The sequence below is a fragment of the Colobus angolensis genome, unplaced genomic scaffold, assembly GCF_000951035.1.
Source record: "Colobus angolensis palliatus isolate OR3802 unplaced genomic scaffold, Cang.pa_1.0 Scaffold58, whole genome shotgun sequence".
Lineage (NCBI taxonomy): Eukaryota > Metazoa > Chordata > Mammalia > Primates > Cercopithecidae > Colobus > Colobus angolensis.
In genome coordinates this window covers 5,957,160-5,981,800 of record NW_012119376.1, presented here as the reverse complement: position 1 = coordinate 5,981,800, position 24,641 = coordinate 5,957,160, and the positions used below count along the sequence as shown (strand labels likewise).

The window sequence follows — 24,641 nt, the reverse complement described above, 5'->3', positions numbered from 1 at the left end:
GCTATCCTCCTGCCTCAGCTTCCCAAGTAGCTGGGACCACAGGTGTGTGCCACTATCTCTGGCTAATTTTTTAAAAAAAATTTTTGTAGAGATGGGAGTTTTACTATGTTGTCCAGGCTGGTCTTGAACTCTCGGGCTCAAGTGATCCTCCCACCTTAGTTTCCAAAGTGCTGGGATTATAGGTGTGAGCCACCATGCCTGGCCTCCATGATTTTTAATTGTAGCCTCATTGTTATTTCTCCCTCCCTTTCTCTCTCTCTCTCTCCCTGTCACACACCCCAATGTTTTCAAAGTGTTGGCTACACGTAATTCTATTTAGTGACCAAAAACTTAATTAACTACAGAATAAAACCATAATTTTCATTAGGTATTGTTGAAGCATAGAAGTAACAAAAATAAAAATAAAATAGGTGAAAGTTAAAAAAAATAAAATGACTACTAGAGAATTTGGGAAGAGAAGTACCTTTTTAAATATATAAATTATAGTTATTTAATTTAGAAAACAATGACTTTAGTGTTTCTAGAAAGTAGATGGCATTTCTAAAAAATAGTTACATACACTTGATAAAGAACAGATATTCCTTCTGCATTTAGAACTTTATGAGTTATTGTTACAATTAGTAAGGCTAAATTCTAACACAAAGGACTATAATAAAACATTCTTTGAATATTAAAATAATTCCCCCAAAACCTATATTAAGCTTTACAAATTTCAGGCAAGTCATTCCATCTGAAACTCTGTCCAAGATATACATGGCTGTGAGTAATGTGTTTCTGTGAAAGTCTTTTGGATGAAAATAATGAACTTTGGGTTTTAGAATATTTGATTTACTGCCTTTGGGTTCCTCTCCTGCCTGTTTCTCTTGCTAAACATTCAGACTGAGACTTTACTGTGACTAATCTTACTCCATTCTTGGACGTTCTGCCTCTGTAGTGGGGAAGGAGACCCTCCTGGATTATGGTGAATATTTAGCTTTGAATCAAATGAATGTTTAAATCTCTAAGACTTGCAATAATGTTGAATTTGGCTGGATACCCTGTGGTTATATTTTAAGCCTTTAAAAATATACAGATTCTCAAATAGCAACAAGCTTTTTTCCTAATTTTTTTTTCCTGCCTAGCAACTTTGTTATTATCCTCACTGTCTACTTCAAACAAACTGTATGCAGTTTACAATTCTTGTAGCATATGGTTGCTGCCTACAAGCACTTTGTGTGCCTTGGCAAACAGCCACATGCAACATTGAAGAATGGTTTCCTGGATGAGTACTAGAGAATTTTGTTTCTATCCATTTTTCTACTTGAGTTCAACTTTTAAGATACAGTTGGGTTAGACATTGTTTCTTTCTTCCCTTCTCCCTCCTTCCTTTCTTCCTTCCCTTTCCTCTCTCTCCCTTTCTTCTTTCCTGTTTCATTGTTGCAGCTATCCTTTACCCTAGGTAATTTATGTTGTATCATTAGATGTTCAGTGATATCAGTATCATTAGAGGTTCTTATCAAGCAATGTTAATATAATACTCATGTTGACAATCCCAAGTGTTTCCAGCTTTTGCCTTCTCCTGAATCCTCACCTGTATTTCATATCATTTTGATTAAAATCCATTGGTTTTTTGTTTTGTACCTCTGGTCTAAAGAGAAATCCTCATGGCAGAAAACGTGTTGGTTTGTAAGCCTCATCACTGATATTGAGACCCAGTGTAGATTTCTGTTTTGGAAAACAATAGGTTTATTTAGCATTAACTGAGATGAGGGCTGGGTGTAATTTCCTACTGCAAAGGAGAAATTGGGAAGGAAGGATCAGAAGAAGCTTTTAGAATATAGGCTGGGTCTGACAGCAAGAGATGAATATTCTGTCTTGAGACATTGGTAGTGCAAGAGGCAGGGGATCAAAGCACAGCCCCTTCTTAGTGTGAGGTCCCTTAACCCCTCAATCCCTAGCTCCCTTTCCCACTTCTAACCCTTTCCTTGCAGGAAGCCTGGATTGGGACGCCCTGGCACATGAGGGGGCGGCAAAGCAATGGACTGAGAAGTATAGGAGAAGCAGCTGCCAAGAGGTGAGCTTGTGTTTCTCTTTTCTGTTTTGGGCCCCTTGTGGCCATCTTTGTGTCCATACTGTCTGCACAGATTGCAGTCTAACTGCTTTTCTGTCATTTGCTCAGCTGGTTGGATTCATTTATCTACCATTGGGTTACTTATTTTTGCCCAACGTAATGATAGCCTAAATACTTATGGTCGAAACTCACTTTGGATTTATAGAGCATTAGTCTACCATAGTCCCAAGTGCAAGTAAGAGATCATTTTTTGATTAGCATCTAAATATTCTGCACTGAGAAAAATGCTCTAAGGGGTGAGAGAAATGTATGTGTAATAATGCATTTATATAATCACATATAAAATATATACCTGTATATATGTATATAAACACACATATTCACACATCTATACCTATGTGTATATATACATGTACATACACACATATGTATTATGTATATGTATAGTTTAAATGTAACCTGGACATCCACAAATTACTATGAAACTTATTAAACTATATATCCAAATAAGCAGAACATCACATTTTCAATATTTATATATTGCAGTAGAAGTCTTTAAACATCAAATCTTACTGGTGATTAACAAATTTAATTAAGTAATATCTTAACAGAAAGGTAATATAAATTTGCTATCTGATGTTTTGTTGCCCTCTGGGAAAATTACACTGTCAACCAGTGTTAAATAGAAAACCTTCAAATCAGTTACAAATTGGCAACAAATAGCAAAGCCTGAATGAATGTGTTCTGCATAACATTAAAAAACAACTTGATCCTAATTCTCTTTCATTTGACATCTCTAGCCCTTAATGCCTTTTTCGGAAGACAATCTGTTATGCTGAAGATGCAAAGAGTCAGGAAGAAGCCTCTGAAGGCATGGCGAGGCTTAGTCGACACCTTCCAGATTGGTGTCAGCCAGATTGGGCCGCTGAGGCCCAGCTGAGGCCCCTACTGGCAGCTCCTCTGCTGCTGCTGGTGGGGGCTGCCTACTGGGCTCGCATGCAGGCACCATGGCTGCAACGTGCTCTTCAACTGTGCATGCTGGAGTAGGCACATCTGCCTCCATCTCCTGTAGCGAGGCCTCGGTGGGAGCCTGTGGGGCCTGACCGGAAGCTTCTGCCTCTGGCTTCCAGGACTGCTGATCAGCCTGTGCTCCAACAGGGAGACCCTCGCATTGGGTTTGTGCTTCCAACCCGGCAGGCGAATTACTAGCCTTGGAAGGAGGTTCAGCCTCACTGCCTCCTTCGGCTTCAGCCCAAGGAGTTAGGGGAAGCAGGGGACTCTCTGAATCCCGTGAAGGGATCAGAGGGGGTTGCTCTGGCTCTTTGAGAGCGGCATCACTGCTCTCCTGAGAACTGCTGATTTTGGGTTGGGTTTCTTTGGACTGATGCGGGGTTGACTGTGGATGATGAATTATCATGAAGGCTGTGGCCAGCTTTTTCACAGCGGTTTGGACACTATTAACCTCCTCTGCGTCAATCTCTTGATCCACAGAGACGTTTGACTCTGGCTCTTCATCAGAGGTGTGCTGACTTTGGTCATCCTTTTCAGATACTTTTGTGTCTCTGATTTTTTTGTAGAGTTCGTTTCTCTCTTCTTGTAAAGCACGGCAGAGGTTCTCTAGCCTCCCAATTTTCATCACGAAGCACTCATATTCTTTAGCTCTCAGCGCTTTCTGTGATGTGAAAACACACGCACATACATGCACAGACAAAATGACATGATACGCAAAATGTCCAGGATGCTCTCTGGAAACAAGCAAAACTATTTTTCCCAGAATTTGTCTACTAGGCTCTGGGACCTGGCCACAGAGTAGGGGCTGAAGAGATGCTTGGTCATGGACATCACTTCCTTTTTTTTTTGGCATTGTGTACTAGACTGGTAGATTTTTAATCACCATAGCCTGTTCACTGGGAAAGAAAGATAGTCAGGCTTCCTTCTGCTTTGGTCCATAGCCTCTCAAATCTTAGGGTAGATGAATTTTCTGCTTCTGAGACTTAGAAGGTAGAAGCAAGACTTGTGGCAAGATAAATGAGATGGATTGGGACTTAGGTCTCAGCAATGCCTTCCTTATCTATTCTATGAATAAACTGCTATATGCTAATCCCAACAGCCATTTGATTTATGTTGATGAGTAATAAGTATATCTCTTTGGAATTGGTTACAATTTGGGAAGAATTGTTAGAACAGTAATTATAACCATAAAAATTCACCACATACTAATTCATGATGCTGGCTGCTCAAATGGTTCAATTTTTTCTTTGAGAAATGTCTCTGTATTTGTGCATGAAAATGTTCCTAATTATCTCACTCCTTTACCCCACCTCTTAGCTACTCTTTCCCTTTGAGACCCTTTTTTCCCACTTGTTATACATGGAGAGACCTTCACCTGTAAACCCTACTTCTCAGATCAGGGGCCATGTATCTCTGCCTTTGGACTCTCAAAATCTACTTGGAGCCTGACATGAGATCAGTACTTAAATTTCTATTGGAGGAATTAAAAAGAGATATCTCCATATCTGTTTATATTAGAAAATAGCACATGCACTGGACGCTTGGGCTGGTGTCTTCTTGCAGTATATTCAAATCAACTGATTATTCAGCACCTGTTATGTGTCAGACACTGGGAAAATTCAAAATAAAGTAAGACACTCATCCTACCTTTAAGGAATCCACAGCCCTTAAAAGGGACAGCTGCCCTGGGTACAGCTATTGAATCAACAGGTAAGGATGTGACTTAGGGTCACAAAGCTCTTTGTGAGTCTGGACCTGATTCTAAATGAACTTTGCTCTTTTTATATTTATTACAATTTAAAATGTCACATCCCTCCACCAAAAATTCAGCTCCTTTACAAACATAACCATTTGTACTATTATCAGGTTATAATTGTATCATAAGTATGAATATATTGACTAGACAGAGGGTATTAAAGCTAAGGGAGAAACTTCCTCACCTCTTCAATCATGTCCAACAGAGCTTTGTTACAGTTCTCAAATCGGGCTTTCCATGTGGCTGTGTCCTTTTCCAGCTTCTTCATTTTCTTAGTTGTCTACAGAAATTAGAGTGTGTGAGTGTTAATCTTGAAGAGTTAATATATCAAGGAAGCTATTAGCTCCATATGTGAGACCAGGAGAAGTCCTTTTGTTACCAGCTGCTGAAGCAAACAAATGTTCAATGTCAAGAATGAAGATTGCAGCAGAGCCATGATTTATTTCTGAGCCAGCTAGGGCAGTGGTGAGCAAACTTATTTGCACCTGAGCCAATTCAGGAAATGGGAAATGACTTAGGGGCACATGGTTTTGTCACTGCTTTTTCTTTCATTTAAAAGAAGAATATCTTTATGGAGTCCCATGAACAAGCCTGTAATTTAGGATGTTTACGGTATTGAACAGAAGACTATCACGGTGGGAAAGCTGGCATGGCCTTTTTAGCCATTAAAATGTTGATAATATCTAGGCACAGCTGAGAAGTAGCTGCACAAAAGCAGCCTCTGTATTTTCTGGGTCTTTACATTTATAGAGTGAGGTAGAGTTCACAAAAATCCTTGAAACAGTCCCACAAGGAAGGTTCTATTTTCAGCGCCGATTTTATAAATGTGGAAACCAAAGTTCAGAGAGGTAGAGTAATATTTAGGTGAGTTAACAGAAGAGTGGGGCTGCCATTCTTTTATTTCATTTAATGAAGCATATGGAATGTCTGGTGGTCACCAGGCCCTGGGCTGGGTGTGAGGAAGTGAGAAGTGAATAAAATGCAGCCCGTCTTTTTTGAACCTGACGCTACTCACGTTCTTGTTTGTAGGATCTCTTCTTTGCTTGGATGAAGTGGAGAACAAGGCATGTATTCAGGTGCAGCTTTCCTGGATGAAACATAGCTGGGCACTCGTGGCATGGTGCCAAGCTGCCTGAGGCTGGGTACCCATGGAGGCCAAAGGCTGGGCCCAAGACTGTCAGCCCCTGGCTCTATAGAGAAGCTAGGTTTTTAATTTTGATCATATTTTAATTTAGTAGTTTGTAAACTTCTTTTTTTGTTGTTTTCTTGTTTTTCTGTTTTGTTTTGTTGTTGTTTGTTTTTTACTCTGTCGCCAGGCTGGAGTGCAGTGGCGCGATCTCGGCTCACTGCAAACTCTGCCTCCCGAGTTCAAGCGATTCTCCTGCCTCCGCCTCCTGAGTAGCTGGGATTACAGGTGCCTGCCACCACACCTGGCTAATTTTTTGTATTTTCAGTAGAAACAGGGTTTCACCATGTTGGCCAGATGGTCTCGAACTCCTGACCTCAAGTGATCCACCAGACTTGGCCTCCCAAAATGCGGGGATTGCAGGTGTGAGCCACTGCGCCCAGCCAGTTGTTCGCAAACTTTAAGGTCATCTATCTTTTTAAGAATGTGGTGAAAGCTGTGGGACCACACTTCACAAAAATGTGCATGTGGGCATCTTTTTTTGCTAATTTCTAGGGAGTTCTCAGGTCAACTACTAACCCCAGATCAAGAACTCCTGATTTAATATTTATTCCACTCTTAAATGTACATAATTTTGAAGTAAAAACATTTTTTTCTGTTCTAATTTATACCAATCTTAAAATGCAAGAATTAAAAAAAAAATTTTTAAGAAAATAGATAGTTCTATTCTGCAGTGGGAGAACTGTAACATTTAACAAGTGTCAATCTTCTTCAGGTTACTCATTTAATTGTAAAATATATCATAGTATTTTAAAAATATATTTTAAGAGGATGTTTTCTACACTTCAAAACCATTAATGCCAATCCCTGTTCAGAAACACAGTTCTGATGCTGATTTTGTATTGGGAAGACACTGAACAAGCTTTAAACATTACATTAAATAATAATACTGGCACCTTATATTTGAAAAATAATTGTAAAAAGTTTAAATCCCTTCCAAAATACATTAATTTAACTTCACAATCTTGTGAGTTAGGCAGGGGAAAGTAGTATCTGCATAGATTAAAAAAAAAAAAAAATTAGAGGCCAGGAGTGGTGGCTCATGCCTGTAATCCCAGCACTTTGAGAGTCCGCGGTGGGTGGATCACATGAGGTGAAGTGTTCGAGACCAGCTTGACCAACATGGTGAAACCCCGTCTTTACTAAAAATATAAAATTAACCAGACATGGTCGTGCATGCCTGTAATCCCAGCTACTTGGGAGGCTGAGGCAGGAGAATCGCTTGAACCCAGGAGGCAGAGGTTGCAGTGAGCCGAGATCGTGCCATTGCACCCTAGCCTGGGCAACAAAAGCAAAATTCCATCTCAAAAAAAAAAAAAAAAAATTAGATTCAGGAAGTTAAGTGAATTGTCCAACACCACTGGAGAATTGAATTCAGGCTTTCATCTTCTCATTCAAGGCTCTGTCAGTTATATCATATTATATAAGTTAAGTTTTCTTCTAAGAAGGTTCTTGTAAGATGGCGTTTCCTATTCTAACATTCTTTTGTATATTTGTATAAAGGTTTTTTTTTTTTTTTTTGAGACAGAGTCTTGCTCTGTTGCCTAGGCTGGAGTATAGTGGCACGATCTCGCTCACTGCAACCTCCGCCTCCCGGGTTCAAGCGATTCTCCTGCCTCACCCTCCTGAGTAGCTGGGATTATAGGCACGTGCCCCCATGCCCAGCTAATTTTTGTGTTTTTAGTAGAGACGGGGTTCACCATCTTGGCCAGGCTGGTCTCAAATTCCTGACCTTGTGATCTGCCTGCCTTGGCCTCCCAAAGTGCTGGAATTACAGGCATGAGCCACTGCGCCCGGCCAAATGTTTTTTTTTTTTTTTTTTTTTAAATTCTTAGAAGGTTATATTTTGACTTTAGTATATACAGCATAATGTTAAATTGCTAGCTCTGTGTGTGTGTGTGTTTGTTTTTTTTTAGTTATCCATGGGTTAGAAAAAGAACTATTCTTTCTCAGAGTGAAAATGTAACCTAGAATTTTTGTACTTCTGCTAAGATTAATTCACTAGATACTTACCAATTAAAAAATACAACCCAAACCTCATTCCTACTTATAAACATTTCATTACTTCGTGAAATGCACCAAAATATCCTAGTGAGAGAAAAAGGAAACCAAAGGAAATTTGCCTGTCAAAATAGAAAATGTCAGTATTTTGTTGGTGATAAGCAATACTCACTTTGTCCATTTCCTGTTTGAAAGTGGCAAACACTTCATTGCTTTTTGTTAGTGTGCTCTGGAATTCTTCAAACCTTCCTGAGTAGAGAGTGAGCTGTAAACAGAGGAAAGAGTGGATCTTTCAGAATACTTCCAGAAGAAAACAACAGGTCATTGTTCATTATTTAAAGGAATTCTCAATATAGGATTAATAATATGTTTAGTTATTTTATTTACTACACGATTAACCTAGGTCAGTGAGCATGATTGAAATGCTTCTTTAAAATAAAAATGAAAACATAGCCCAGGCGCAGTGGCTCACGCCTGTGATGCCAACACTTTGGGAGGCCAAGGCAGATGGATCACCTGAGGTCAAGAGTTTGAGACCAGTCTGGCCAACACGGTGAAACCCCATCTCTACTAAAAATACAAAAATTAGCCAGGCGTGGTGGTGGGCACCTGTAATCCCAGCTACTTGGGAGGCTGAGGCAGGAGAATCGCTTGAACCCAGGAGGTGGAGGTTGCAGTGACCTGAGATTGTGCCGTTGCACTCCAGCCTGGGCAACAAGAGCGAAACTCCATCTCAAAAAAAAAAAAAAAAAAAAAAGAAAAAAGAAAATATGGTGTCATTATATTAAAACTTTTATTAACATATGTTGAGTACTATGTGCATGGACTATATGTAGAAAAGTATTTAACACATGCGTCTGCATTTGAGGGACCTGCACTTCTAATGGGAAGACCATCTCAAAGACAACTTGACTATGGGACAATGGCTGCAAAGTCAAGTCAGTTAAGGACAGTGGGTGATCGAAGAAGGTGAGCATGGCAGGTGATCATGTGAGTCACATGTTTATGGAGAAGGTGAACCTGGAACTTGGTCTTGAAGGAAGGGAAAAATTAGACAAATGAAAAGATGTGATAAAGGAAATGTGGGCTGGACACGTACAAGGGCCATTACCATGATGCAGGTTGTACACCACTCTAGGCAGTTGCCATTTCTGTTTCAGACATCAGAGTTTTGTATGTTTCTGAATATGGCATTCCAGCCAATAGCAGTTAAATGTCCCTTTTTATCAAAATCAGTTTATTGCATCAGTTTTCCACAGATGGAAGTGATGAGTCTTGAAAAATAGATGCCTTTTTCTAATTTGCAGAGAAGCATTGTATGGGTTAGCATTTGCCAAGTGTGTGGCTCACCATACAGACATGGTGAGGAGCATTTGTATTGCCAAGTCCTTAATTCTAGCGCTTGCATTTGGGGTGGAAATGGGGCAACACAGGGAAGCAAAGTGTGTAAATACTTGATCGTTAATGACAGTGATAAAATAATAAAATCTTGTCTTTGAAAATAATGTTAGGGTAGCATGTTTTGCAAGAGAGAGGATTTAGTATGGATGATTCAGATTGGTCAAGACTCAATTTTCAAATGAATCTTTGGTACTCTTGAGTGTCCAGAATAGTCCCAAGTCCTCAAATGGGTATAGCATTTTCATACAACACATTTTTTTGTATGAAAAAGCAGACTTGCAGCATCCATCAACAAACAAGGGCCCTGGCTGCACTGGATAGACTAGGAAGGCTGGGTTATCAGCTGGAGGGAAGGCATCGACCAGTGTTATCAGTGTGAGTGTCTTTTTTAAAGCACAGAAAGCAGCCTGAATGAAAGCTGGCAGATTGGAGAGTTTCCAGTCTTGGGGGTGTGTGTGTGAGAGGGAGTATGTATGAGTCAAACAATCCCTAGAGCCCAGAAAATTGCTTATCTAGAATGCGTTTTCCCCAATAATTTGGAGTAGCAGAGATTTTACTGCAGTTGACAGCAATGATAACATAAATTATTTCTGTAGAATATAGATTATCCAAAGAAAAGCCAAATGACAGCTGATCATCATTTTGAAATCTCTCATTAGTACTGTGAGTATGTGACAGAACCAAAATTTGTTTCTCATGATTCCTTGACACACAGATTAAATAAGAGAGAGTAAAGGGGCATCAAGGAATCCATGGCCAAGAAGGGGCTCTAGGGTTTTACACACACAGACTCTCTCTCTCACACACACACATGCATGGTGCATAAGACAATATTTACTGTGGGTTTTTTTTTTCTTTCTTTCTTTTAAGAGACAGTCTGATTCTGTCATCCAGGCTGGAGTGCAATTGTGTGATCCTAGCTCACTGCAGCCTCAACCTCCTGGGCTTAAGGGACCCTCCTGCATCAGCCTCCAGAGTAGCTATGACTACAGGCCCATGCCACCATGCCTGGCTTTTTTTTTTTTTTTTTTTTTAACCTAGGCTGGTCTCAAACTCCTGGCCTCAAGCAATCCTCCTGCTTCAACCTCCCAAAGTGTTTGGATTACAGGTATGAGCCACTGTACCCAGCCAATCATGTGCAATGCACTCTGACATATTCTGTTCAATTATGTTTTAATTTTTTTTTTTTTAAATACTGGCTGGAATCCACTGTGGGCCAGAATTAATTTCAGGGACCACATATGGGTCAAACCTCTTAGTCGGAGACACTGTGCCCTAGGGTTAGCTCTTGGGGACTGGCTACCTACCCTGCACATCATCCATTGGCCTAGGGTGGGAACAGCTACCCCCAGCAGATCCTGGTCACCTTCTGTCACAACATCTTTTCATTTGTATTCTCAGTCCAGCCTCTTTTGTTAACTTTTTTCCTTAATTTCTCCCCATTCTTTTTCCAACTTAGCAGTAGCTCTAGCAGAATTACGTAGATGGCAGACACTGTGGTCTCCTGAGCTGATCCTCCCCATCCCTCTTGCAGCCTTGTAGTTGCAGGCTGCAGACAGACGGGGCAGGAGTGAGCACATGTCTGGTCCATCTCACAGATGCAACCTTGTTGGAATCAGCAAGAACAACCACTTCCAGGACTTCAGCCTCAACATGAGCTAACAGACATTAAAAACTCTCAGGTTCGATTGTCTTCACTTGACTGTGTAAGGCTGTCCTCGTGTCTTACTTTTCCATGTGTAACTGTTAAATTTTTCCATCGTGTCTCAAAGTGAAGGTTTATAAAAGAAAAAGGAAGAATGTTCTTTGTGGTGTACTAATTGGGCAGATTTTGTTTCCGTTTCTTATGTTTTCTTGTTGCTGGCTCATTAGCATGGAGAAGACAGACACACCCAGAGTTCTGAGAAGTAGTGTCTTGATTCATCACCAGCTCTTCTGTGCTTTTTCTAGTTATGGTTTTAGTTTTTGTTTTCTATTAAATAAATTAATTGTAGTAAAATACACATAACACAAAAGTTACCATCCTAACCATTTTTAAGTGTATAGTTCAGAATTGCTAAGTATGTTTCCAACGTGGTATAACCAATCTCCAGAACTTTTAACACCTTGCAAAATGGAAACTTTATACACATTAAACAACAATTCCCCATTTCTTCCTTCCAGTGACCAGTCTAACATTTTGCTTTTCTTCCTATTTGACCTCTCTGTCTGGTGGCAAAAACTATGGATTTCTCAGATAACTCTAACACTCTCCTACTTACTAACCATTTGTACTTTTTGTTTACTAAATGGATATTTGTTTGGGAGCGTCTTCCCTCTCACTATCCTGCTGACATGATGCATGTTTGGTTTCATGTGTCATGTTCCCAGTCTCACTTTGGTATTTCAGAGAGCCAGGGAAGGACATCCAGAGGTCATGCACAGATTTCCCCTGCCAGAGGCACAAATAGAAACAAACTCTTCTATGATTAGAACAACAACAAAAATTGCCTCAATATTTCACTTTTAAATGGGCCAACAGATAAACACAGTCTTTTCACTGAGCACTAAATTTTAATTACAGACATTTATAGAGTATGGGAAACAGCTATGTCCAGGAATCATCTTGGTGAACCTGTGAGATTTGGTTTGGGAGTAAGTCCCATGACAAGAACAGGTGCAGCAGTGCTCTCCTCTCACCCTGTAGAGGTATGGGGAGGATTTCAGACTTTAAAGACTCTGATTACATGTTTTAACAATTTACCCACTGATCTTTCCCCTTGGGTAGTATTTTGTGTCCACATCAGATATTGCTGACTTCCCACATCTGCTACTGTCTTCATCCTTATTGATCCAATGAACAGTCTATTTGTAGTGACAATTGTATCCCATTGATCGTCTCTGACATTTATTCTGTTGCCTTGGCTTGTATAATTGAAAGCCAGACATCACTTCCCTAAGTGAGAAGCCTGCCCTCAATTGGCCAGCAGATGTCTTGTGACTGAAAAGTGACTTCTCTAGGAAAATAACACAATCTGTCCTTGATAATTCTCTTGCCCAGACCTTAGAAATGGGGCCTTCACCTTGGCCTCCCGCTACTCCCACCCCTTTAAAGACAGCGTAAAACCAAAGGAAATGTTGGAGTGTTACGCAGAAGAATTGTGATAGAGTTTGTTTTCAAAGTTTAAAAGTTTTAAAAATATAATGTTGATACTTTTTAATGAGGAGCTTGTTTAAACATGATTACATGTAGGGATTCAGGACCTCTGTTTTCTTCTTGAGGCTTAAGTAATTACTGGAATTTCAAAGGTAACTTGGAGACAAAAAAGAAAGACAAAGGAGGGTTCTTGCAATTAGTGAGGCTGCCTGCCTGCACTGTGGAACACTGCGGGCAATGGAGAAGAAGGTGGGGTCACCTTAGCTTAGGGCCACACTTCTTCAGCTCTGGAAGTTCTCTATGCTCATGAACTACAGCAGAATAGCATCTTGAGATCATCTTTTCCAGTGGTTCTTCAACTTTTTTGCAACTTAAGACTCCTGTTGGGCTGGGTGTGGTGGCTCATGCCTGTAATCCCAGCACTTTGGGAGGCTGAGGCGGGTGGATCATGAGGTCAGGAGATCAAGATCATCCTGGCTAACACGGTGAAACCCTGTCTCTACTAAAAACACAAAAAAATTAGCCGGACGTGGAGGCGGGCACCTGTAGTCCCAGCTACTCGGGAGGCTGAGATAGGAGAATGGCGTGAACCCAGGAGGCGGAGCTTGCAGTGAGCCGACGTCACACCACTGCACTCCAGCCTGGGTGACAGAGAGAGACTCCATCTCAAAAAAAAGTCTCCTGTTGTCTCATATTTCCTTATACGAATCCTTACCTATGAAATAATACTACTAGTTCATACACTAATTAATAGTCAAGCAGAGATTTTTCTCTCACTTATTGATGATTATATCGCCAAACCCAGAACCATGCCTAGCACTTAGCAGATGCTCAGTAAATATTGGTTGAATTAATTATGCTTATTTTGGGCCAGACACTGAGCAAAATGCTTTGCATGAATGACTTGAAAACCAACTACATATATTATATATGTATTAACTGATTTTCCTTTTAAAAACTTAAACATAGGCATAATTTCCATCCACAGTTGCTGAGCAAGAGGTGAAGTAATATCAGAAACAACTACATTTTAGATAGGAGCTGCTACCTTAAGTGCTGATGTTTGGGAAACACTGAAAAGTGATAGGCCTCTCAGAGGTTGCAGGACTCCAGACTGGGGTCATTGATTCATTATAGCACTTTCATTTTGCAGACAAGGAAATTCAGTTCCTTAGAGGTTTAGGTGAGTTGCACAGGGTCACATAGCTTCTCAAAGAGCTAGGACTCGGACCTGGTGCCTGGACTCGGGGATGAATGAGGAACAACAGCAAATCTAGAACCCCTGGTTGATGGTTTTTTAAGTTTGAGGGGGTATAGGTGGGAAATTAGATCAAAACCTTTGTATTTGTATTGTACAGGTCATTAAAGGCCTTGATTCTGACGCCAGCTGAGTGAATCACTCTGTCGCCCGCAGTTTAACAATATAATCTGCTCTGCTTAAGTTGATTGTCTTCATTTTGCATGGAGGAGTAGAGATTGCATGTAGCAGATGATGTGAACAGTGCACAGCTTCAAGTATTATTTGTTGTTCCCCTCAAGGCTCTGTGTGGTGAATGAGGCACAGATAGAATTAGAGGCCTTGGCTTGATCCCTTGAGGTCACACCCCCTTTCCTTCTGCTAGACAGCCAGCAGCCACCCACCCACCATACACCATGATGCGATGAGTTCCGTGACTGCCTTAAGGATGACCTTGAGTTTGTAACTCCGGGCTCTTTGATTCAGACACATTGTGGTTCTAACCTCTATGCACCTAGTGTATTAAAACAATTCTTCTTTATTATCAGAGAATAGTTCATACTGGAGAAAATAATTTATTATTGCTTTGCTATATACACATTGCAGATATATGCTTTAAGAAGGCCAGATATGAAAATGTTCCCTGTATTTTGTCTATGTAGTGGTATAATCTGTGATTTTAAATTTCTTATTTGCTTTTTTCTTTTACAATGAACACCATTTGTGTGTGTGTGTGTGTTTACAATGAACAAGTACTCAGCTGTCAGCACATAAACATTTACAAATCTTAAATTAGTGATGACCAGCTTGGAAGGCTTCTGATTTCCTCGCCTTCAGTGAATTTCTCCGTGTGACCTTACAGTTCCTTTAGCACTTGGGTGTTTCCCGGGGCAGCAGAAGTCCTTCTGTGGCCCATGGCAGGACGGTACTCCTGGAACCCACAGGGACCATTATTTAGGATGGGCAGAGCCCCAAGGTAGGGGGAGGATGGGTAGGTCTGGTTTTCTTCCAGAGTCAGCTGGGGCACAAATGTCCAGAATGGTCCCCCTTTTTTTTTAGAATCTGAAATAGGACCCCCCAGAGTCTAACAGAAGCACATAAAAGTTACCACGCAGCCAAATCAAAATGGTTCCTGACTTGCCTGCCACTTCTATCCATTCATCACTGACAAGGCCAACCTCTGATGGCACAGAAACTTGAATGGTGACTATTTGTCTCATTTCTTTTCTTTTTCTTTTTTTAATTGAGACAGAGTCTTGCTCTGTCACCCAGGCTGGAGTGCAGTGGTGTGATCTCAGCTCACTGCAGCCTCTGGCTCCTGAGTTCCAGTGATACTCCTGCCTCAGCCTACTGGGTAGCTGGGATTACAGGCACATGCTACCACACCCGACTAATGTTTGTAGTTTTTTAATAGAGACAGGGTTTCACCATGTTGGCCAGGCTGGTCTTGAACTCCTGACCTCAGGTGATCTGCCCACCTGGGCCTCCCAAAGTGCTGGGATTACACACATGAGCCACCACTCCTGGGCCTCATTTTCTTTTTATGATAAATAATATCAAAACATGAGGACATTTTAAGAATCGCTAGTCATAGATGGTGCAGCTAAGCAGTTTACATTTCTTCTTACCTTAACAGGGCAATGAGAGGGGAAACATAGCAGAAATAAGAAGCGCTAGATGGGAACCTGGACACTGGCTGACTCTGTTGACCATTGTACTGTCATCCATTGTCTGTCAATAAACCTTTGACTGGATGTTGCCGGTGCAGAACATTTCTTTTTCATAGATATAATATTGTGCTTTTATTTTTACTTAAAAATACGAATAAATGTGAAGTTGTTCTTCATTTCCAACTCCCATCCCCCCATCCCCTGCCACATAGGAGGACCTCTGCTGCCCACCTTTGGCCCCAGCCTTTTTATCTGGGGACCGCGAGGACAGCGCCCCCATGCCTCGTCCCCTTGGCCTCACCTGAGCCTGTAGGACTGTCTCCTGCTCCTTCAGCACTTTCGCCTGAAGCTTCCACTCTGCCGCCTGGTTCAGCAGCTATGAGAAGAGAAAGTGTGTGGAAAGATGGTCAGATTGACCTTTTAGATTACTATTTGGCTGTAATTTGTCTATAAAACTTAATAATCTGCTTATTAACCTCCTTAAGTAATTTTTTGGAACTCTGAAAAGAATCTAAGAAAGCTAAAGAAAACCAGGCCCAGCATGGTGGCTCATGCCTGTTATCCCAGCACTTTGGGAGGCTGAGCTGGGAGGATTGCTGGAGGCCAGGAGTTTGAGACCCACCTGGGCTACATACGGAGACCCTGTCACTAAAAAAAAAAAAAAAAAAAATTAGTCAGGGGTGATGATGCATGCCCGCAGTCCCAGCAACTTGAGAGGCTGAGGCGGGAGGATCACTTGAGCCCAGGAATCCCAGGTTGCAATGAGTTACGATGGGGCTACTGCACTCTAGCCTGGGCAACAGAGTGAGACTCCACTTCTAAAAAAAATAAAGGAAGAAAAAGAAAGCTAAGAAAATAATTGGCCTAAAAAAGTTGGATTCTCAACTATAAACTAGCGGTTTTAATGAAAAAAAAAAAAGCCTCCAGCTCAAGTATGAATCACAAAAAATTCAACTTCCCACCACATTCTGGAACCCTCTCTAGCAATCCTGGCCAACAATCATTCAGCCTCTGCTTGAACCTCTCCAGAACTTCCTCACTTGGTGCACTTTTGTCAGCAACTGTTTCTTTTCTTTCTTTTTCTTTTTCTCTTTTTTTTGAGACGGAGTTTCTCTTTTGTCACCCAGGCTGGAACGCAGTGGTATGATCTCAGCTCCCTGCACCCTCCGCCTCCTGGGTTCAAGCGATTCTCCTGCCTCAGCCTTCTCAGTAGCTGGAATTACAGACACCTGCCACCACGCCCAGCTAATTTTTATAGTTTTAGTAGAGAAGGGTTTTTGCCATGTTGGCCAGGCTGGTCTCCAACTCCTGACCTCGTGATCTGCCTGCCTTGACCTGCCAAAGTGCTGGGATCACAGGTATGAGCCACCGTGCCTGGCCAACAACTGTTTCTTGATAGTAAACCCGGAATCATTCTCCTAGACCACTATTCTCCACCATAGCACATGTGATACAATAAGAAATATGTATGTCCTTGGTCTTTGTCCCTGATTCCTGACACAGAGCTTCTAACATGCATCAGAATCTCCTATGGAACATATTAAAATGCAGATGCCTCTCAGATAATATGACTTAGGAAGTACAGGGCGTGACTGAAATCTGTGCTTAAAATGGTCCAGATATCAGTGGTCTGTGGATTACATTTTGAGAAATACGGGTTAGAAGTTTGACTTATTGGTCTGAATCCTGGCCCCTGAGAGCTGATGGGTTAAACTGAAAAGGTGATTTGGGCATACAATGACACACTCATATATAAGCTTGTAATTTTTAACTTAAGATGAATGTCTATTTCTCAATTTTGAGGAGGGACTATGGTCTTTGTTTTGGGTATGGATCTTCTGATTAGAGTTCAGAGGTTTTTTGTTTTGTTTTTATTATTATTTAAAAAAATCACATACATAGTGTGCCATATAAGATTTCTAGGTTGTTAGGCTTGTGTGTGTGTTTAGCAATAGTGCTAGAACCTAAAAATACTTGTGAAGCAGCTTGACTGGATAATTCTCTAGAGTTTTCCACTTCCCCCCAGTCTTTTATAGCTACTCATATCTAGTTTGACAGTTTTTTGCCACTTGTTTGCATTTAGTCTTTCAAAGCACTAAGCATAATTTGCACAAACAGTTTTTTGTTTTCATACTTATATTTCATCAGTTTATGTAACATCCTGTTGATTTACACAAAAGCAAGTGCAATTGGAAAGAAAAGGTTTGTGCAAAGAGCTGATTCTTGGTAAGCTCCACCTTACTAAACTGGGGCAAATATTTGTAGCCCTTCCAGAGAGTGGCTTGGTAGACCTGCAAGTCAGCATGCTGTGGGCACCAGTCAGTGTGTTTTACAAAGAGAATAGTGAACATCAGAGATCAATTTGGCTAGTCTGTCTGGTGGCCATCAATTAAGAAGTTTCTCTTATATTTGAAGATAGGCTGATTTAAATTTCCTACTTTTAGTTTATCCCTATTGTAAAAAAAATCCACGAGGCCTATGTATTACTTATGTAATCAGAACCAAAAAAACTAACAATACAATCATTATTTTTAAAAACTGGAAAGCATCTTTTTCCTCATCTAAGTTTGTCTTTTTCCCGTGGTCCAACCTCTCCATTTGTAAAATGGGTTGTATTTGTTCCTCTGTGCTTCCCAGGGTGCAATGAAGATTGATTCTTAATAGAAGTGCAACTGACTGGTCCTATGAGAGGACTAGGGCAGCTGTGGAATAGAAGCCCTACAGTGTCCCCTCTGGCTATCTGAGGGGAGTGGTGGCACTGTGCCTGCTTATTGTGAGCTGGCTATGCAGCCTTGTTGTGACTGGTGACCCCTGACCTCAAGGGAGACTGGTGGCTGCCTATTCTGCCTGGATGACTTGATATCTCATCACTTCCAAAGGGAGGTGCCCGAGCTGCAACCCAGGTAGGTGGCTAGCTTTGAAGAACTGAGGGGAGCTCCCTCTCTTTGACTCAAATCTGTTTTGCTGAACCAGGGCAGGGTGCTAGTGTCTTGCTAAGGCTGGATCGTCTCAAACCTGCTTTCCAATGTCTCTCATGTGCATCTTTGTCTAGTTTTTTCTCGGTCGTATCTCATGTGTTATATAACAAAGTACTGATATCCTGTGGGAAGCATATTTTACCCAAGAGGGTAATTACACCAATGGTGGAATTTCTATTCTCTTGGATTGTGAATAATAATTGAATGTTTTATTTCTTGCTTTCAGAGCTAGGTTGTAGATGGATTTCATAAATTAATCTTTTTCTTAAGGGAACATGGACTTCTGATTTGAAATTATCCAATGTCCACCAGGTTATATTGCCCAAAATTTGTCTTTTTGTTGTGATGTTTGAAAAGTTATTTTAAAACTACTATTCTAACCAGTTGGATTGATTCTGGTCTGATTTTGGGTAAATGAAAAGCTCAAGATCAAAATGTGAAATGGCCAAATTTGAATAATTGGTCCATGGACTATGTTTTACCTCGCTCTCACCCCAGCAACAGATACATGCCTCAACTCATACCTCTGAAACACACATCTGAGTGTGATGCACCGTCACAGAGAGTGTGGGCTTTGGGAACAGACGCACAGAAGATCAAAACACATCTTGCTCAGTCAGCAGTGTGTGACCTTTACATGTTGCATATCTTCTTGGAGCCTCAATTCTCTCATCCGTAGAATGGCCCTACAGCTTTTTACGGGGTGCTTGGGGTTAACGAGGTATCAATAAACACTGCCACTCAGTTTCCTCAACCCGAAACTTAGGAGTCATCCTTGACTCTCTCCTTTTCTCTTTGTCATCAGCTTCAGGTCTGCAGCACTGCCTGTTGATTTCACATTGAAAACAACTTTCGTCCGTCTCCAACCCTCTTCTCTGCTGCCATATCCCTAAACCAGGTCATTGTCACATTTCATCTGATTGCTATAGTAGTCCCCTAATTGTCTTCTTGCTCTTTTGTCCCTCTGCAGTCTATTTCCCATCCAGAAGCCAAATTAATCTTAGCAGATGCAGAGTAGATCATGCCATCACTTCCTTTGCAGAAGTACCCAGTACTTTCCCATTGTATTTAGAATGAAATCCAAATGACTTTTTAAGTCCTACAAAGCTACCCAGTTTGACCCCTGCTTACCTCTCCAACTTCATTTTGAACTTTTCCCCCATGCTCTTGCTTCCCTGACCTTTTCCTGTTTCTGGAGCACACCAGACTGGCTCCAGCATCAGGGCGTTCGTTGCTGCTGCAGATGCTGGAGACGATGCTCCAAGTGGCAGCTCCTCATCGGGCAGGGCTTAGCTCAATCAAGCATTCTCCCCTCCAGGAGGCCTTCCTGGTCACTCAATCTAAAGTACGTCGCCTTCTTTGGCCCCTTCTCAGTTTCTCCTTATTTCCTTAGTAACAGTGATTATTGTCTGTAATGACCCTTCCTTGTTTGCTCGTCTATTGCCTGTCTCTTTCCAGTTAGACTCTGATCTCCATAGTGGGAGATGGCCCTTCTCTGTCTTGTTCACGGCTATGTCCCAGCACCTAACACAGTGCTTAGCAGATAACAGGCACTTGAAAAATATGTGTGGAGTGGATGAATGACGATTTTATGTAGAAAGTAGTGTAGATACAGTACGTCAGACTGGGTTGGCTAATTTAGTTCTCCATAGAAGTTGGGGCTCTTTCTCCATCAGTCTAGTGCTCTTTGACCATTATAAAAACAACCTGCAGCTGGGTGTGGTGGCTCACGCCTGTAATCCCAGCACTTTGGGAGGCCGATGGGGGCAGATCACCTGAGGTCAGGAGTTCGAGACCAGCCTGGCCAACAGGGTGAAACCATGTCTCTACTAAAAATACAGAAAAAGTAGCCGGGCATGATAGTGGGCGCCTGTAATCCCAGCTACTTGGGAGGCTGAGGCAGGAGAATTGCTGGAACCTGGGAGGCAGAGGTTGCAGTGGGCCGAGATCACACCACGCATTCTAGCCTGAACGACAGAGACTTGTCTCAAATAAAGAAATAAATACAAAACAACTTGCTCAGAGTGTCTCTGACACTGAGTTGGACCAGATATGCAGAATGACTAAAATGATAAGTACATATTCCTTTTCTCGTTTGTGTCGCTCCTCTGCTTCCTTCATCATTTCTTGGGCCTGCTCAAGCTTTGCATCCACCAGCTTCTGCTGCAGTTCTCTGTGTTTAAATATTTTGTCCAGATGCTAAGAAAAATAAAGTATACATAGAAAGTTTGGTTTATTATTGGTGCTTAAAAATGCAAAATAAAATAATTCACATTAATATACATTCTCCAGGTTTTAAGATGTAAAAGAAGAGAGGGATAAATGCATTGGCATCACTTACAGCTTTATACTAAAGCTGTAAATTGGTGAACCGTGCCCACCCCCAACTTTGCACCACACACACAAAGGTAGCTACAAAAGGTAGAGGCAGCAGAGTTCAGCAGTGTCAACACCAAAAGATCCATACAATATTTTTCTACATTTGGTAACTATTAGATATGATGCTATTTATTATGTTAGACAGCGCAGACAATCATCTATCAGTATACAATATACAGGGGCTGCAGTTGTATCATTTGGTATTTTGGCTCTTTCTGTGAATATAAAATCACTTTTAATCACAACATTAGTGCAATGTATCATGATGAATTCTCCGCATTCTTGCCTCTGGCGTTGTGAGAAAGTCTTGGGGTGCCAGCATGTGGTCTGAGGTCTGGGAGTAAGGCCTGAGCCCCCCTGAATTCTACTCTGTTGCTGTGGTGGGGATGACAAGGCCAAGGGTCATAGAGAAATTGATTTGCAAATGTGCAGAGCTCGCCACACCTTTTGACCTCTGGACTAGTTTGGTGAAGAGAAACTTCCAACTCTACCTCAGTATGGATAACTTCCTGGTCACCAGGAGGTCCCATCAGAAACAGGACATAGAATTCTACCCTTGGGCTTTACTTAGAACCAGTCCCAGGAATATACAACTAGTATAAGCAGCCCATTCCCATCTGAGATCTCTCTGAAGAGTATGGATATTTTGCTTTCACTCCTTCCTTTCTTCTTTAGTCTGAACCTCCATTCTGGAGCAGGATTGATCCTCGTGACAAGATAAAATGGTAGCATGGCATTTTGGCTTACTGTGAGGAGTTTCTTGATTTACCTAACCACTGCGACCATATGCTGTTGGCTCAGTTTTGTGCTTGATAAAATCTTAGCACGTTGCCAACAGAGCCGCTTTGACTATGTTATGTTACATTTTAAAGCAGAGATTTAAAATTTGGGTGGGATAGGGAAAGGAATATGATGTATCAAAATCCTGAGAGGGTATCTGGAATCTTAAAAACATATTAAATATTAAAATATAATTTGGTGATAACAAAAGACGTTGATCATCCTCCTAATATAACCTATTCAAAGTAAAAGGCTTTTGGCTCTTGTGACTGTGGGTAAGTGGTTTAATCTCTTAGCTTCTGCTTCCCATCTATAATATAGTATTAATTAGTGCATAAGATTGTTGAGACAATTAAATGCCATATGGTATGTAAAGTTCAGCACTTAGCACATTGCCTGATACAAACTAAGCACTGAATAAAAGACATCATTATTATCACAATGATTACATTATTAATACTATTACTGGCCTAGTAGGGTACAGACTCTTTTTTTTTTTTTTTTTTTTGAGATGGAGTCTCACACTGTCTCCTGGGCTGAAGTGCAGTGGCGTGATCTCAGCTCCCTGTAACCTCCGCCTCCCAGGTTCAAGCGATTCTCCTGCCTCAGCCTCTTGAGTAGCTGGGATTACAGGCACCCACCACCATGCCCAGCTAATTTTTTTGTATTTTCAGTAGAGACGGGGTTTCACTATGTTGGCCAGGCTGGTCAACTCCTGACCTCTTGATCTGCCTGCCTTGGCCTCCCAAAGTGTTGGGATTACTAGGCGTGAGCTACCACGCCCGGCCAGAATACAGACTCTTAATTTAGATGACATGGCAATTCTTAAGGAGTGTGTGAGTTATTTCTGGCTATACAGAGAGGATTTTTAAAAGGCTGAGAAATATTATTTTCAAGGAAAACTGTGCCCACAGCCTATCACTTTCTATTTATTGCCTTTACTTTGCAGTGATGCCAGTTTTGAAGAAATCTCATATGACTTTCAGTCAGGTATTTTGTAAGACCATCTGTCTTCATTTTGGCTAGTCAAGGAAATCCAATCCTAAATATGAATCTGTTGAGAGGGCTGGCTGTAACTGTCTTATTAACCAAGTTCCCACCTTGACCACCCAGATCCGGATCTATGTACTGTTCTAAGTTGTTTGATGTGGTTCTCACCTCCTCTCTGAGCTCATACTGATCAATGATGCTTTTTAGCTTTTCTGCAAGCTCTGTGTTCTCCTGACAGAGCTTCATATTTCGCTCACTCTGCTGCTCAATCTGGCCCTGGATGTCCGTGAGGGTACTCTGGAAATGGCTTGTGATTTCCTTCCTTTTCTCTTCTTCCTCACGTGCCCGCTGAAGCGCCTCTTCCTGCGAATAAAAAGCAAAACATTTTGTTTAAATGCACCCCGGGTTTATAGAACTCAGGATTAGGTCACCCAAAGGAGATGAGTGTGCAGAGTAGGTGGGATGTTTTTTTTCAGTTCTCTAGAGCTAAAGCTGCTCAGCCCCAAAATAAATGTATGAGTAAAGGTTTCAGCTGTGAGTACATAGTTACTCAGAACAGGTGCTGTGAAGGCCTTGAATTTGTAGTCAGTGATGAATAGACTTGTTTTAAAGATGACGGGTCTCTTGCTGAGTGAATGAACTGCAGCGATTTCTAACAAACACACAGTCACACAATTTTGATCTCTTGGCTGTGGCCTGAAAAAAAGGCCCTTGAGTTTACTGATTGATGAGACAGATCATGTGTTTCTCTGGTTTGGTAAAGGGAGAAGAATAGATCTTATATTTCCCTATGAAAACCATGGCATATTAACCACATAATTGTATTACCAAGTTTTGTAAATATAAGCGATCACAATAAAAATTTTCTCTTTGTGAGAAAAAACTTTCATCAAAGAACTTTAAAAAAGGAAACTAAGATAGCACAGCTCAATTACAGCCATTCAAGAATATAAAAGGGAATCTTTCCAAATATGCTGGGTATTATTTTGTTTTTGAAAGAACAATCATTAAATGTGTCACATAGGGTAATTAAAATGTTCAATGTAAATTTTGAATCTGAAAGCAATATTAAGTTTCAAATCTTCTTTAACTCTAAAGTGAAACATCTAATTTTCCTTCTTCCGCTTTGTTAACATCGAAGAATTGCAAATTAACTTTTATATCATTTCTGTTCTCTTTTCTCCTAAATCAAAACTCTCCATTCATTGCTAGCCACTGACAATGAGCTCCAATTTCCTCCATATCTATATTGAGAATTGCTTTGTGATTGTTATTCTTTTCGAATAAAAGGGTTTAATCTTGCTACATCCTACCAAAGATAGAGACATTTACATGGCTGACAAATGATACAGACATTTTAGGATTCCTTTCAGTTCTGATTGTTAATATGAAAGCTTGCTTCGTTGTTGGCAAGTAAAATTATACTGCATTTGATTGCCTACTAAGTTCAAATTATGTAACAGGATTTTTTAAAAGAAATAATAATTTTTAACAGAAGTAATTGTACAGATCTTTATCATAACAAAATAATGTGATCAAAATAAAAACTGATGCTGAAAATATATGCTCTGAAAATATTTTATCATTAGGTTTCTTCTTTCCTCTACAATAATAACACATTTCCTAACTCTAATGTGACTCCTGATATCAGAATCATAATTTATTCATGTTATAAACCTTTATTAAGTAACAACTTCTCAGGGGTATTGAAGATATCTGTACTTCTTAAACTGAAGAAATAAACTATCTGAGATATTATTTCCCTGAACTTTGTATACTAACACTTACTATATGTGTTTCGCTAAAAATAATTATGGCTACCAGTTAACAGCAATTAAATATATGTATGATTGTGATTGTTTCCTCATTGGTCCTGATTAGCTTAGAAGTCAGCAAGTTTGGAATCAGAACTACAGACCATGATTTGAATTCCATTTGTATTTATAAATATTCCATGAATGAATAAATGAACCAACCCATGCAAGTCTGAAGTTTTTTTTTTTTTTTTTTTTTTTTTTTTTTTTTTTTTTTTTGGGAACTGGCTATAGAAAGAAAGTATAGATGTT

The 24,641-nt window shown here is 40.6% G+C and overlaps 1 protein-coding gene across 1 annotated transcript in view; it reads right to left on the bottom strand.

Moving 5' to 3' along the window:
• Positions 1–446: 446 nt before the first annotated feature.
• The window catches only part of TXLNB (taxilin beta), a 52,580-nt gene continuing 28,385 nt past the window's right edge, over positions 447–24,641 (bottom strand). Inside the window, exons 5-10 of the mRNA XM_011962058.1 lie at positions 22,744–22,938; positions 20,506–20,625; positions 15,750–15,824; positions 8,177–8,269; positions 5,002–5,097; positions 447–3,722 (exon numbers count right to left, since the gene is read on the bottom strand). Of these exons, the coding sequence (XP_011817448.1) occupies positions 2,934–3,722; positions 5,002–5,097; positions 8,177–8,269; positions 15,750–15,824; positions 20,506–20,625; positions 22,744–22,938 (1,368 nt within the window). The 3' untranslated portion in view covers positions 447–2,933. The remainder of the gene's footprint in view (positions 3,723–5,001; positions 5,098–8,176; positions 8,270–15,749; positions 15,825–20,505; positions 20,626–22,743; positions 22,939–24,641) is intronic.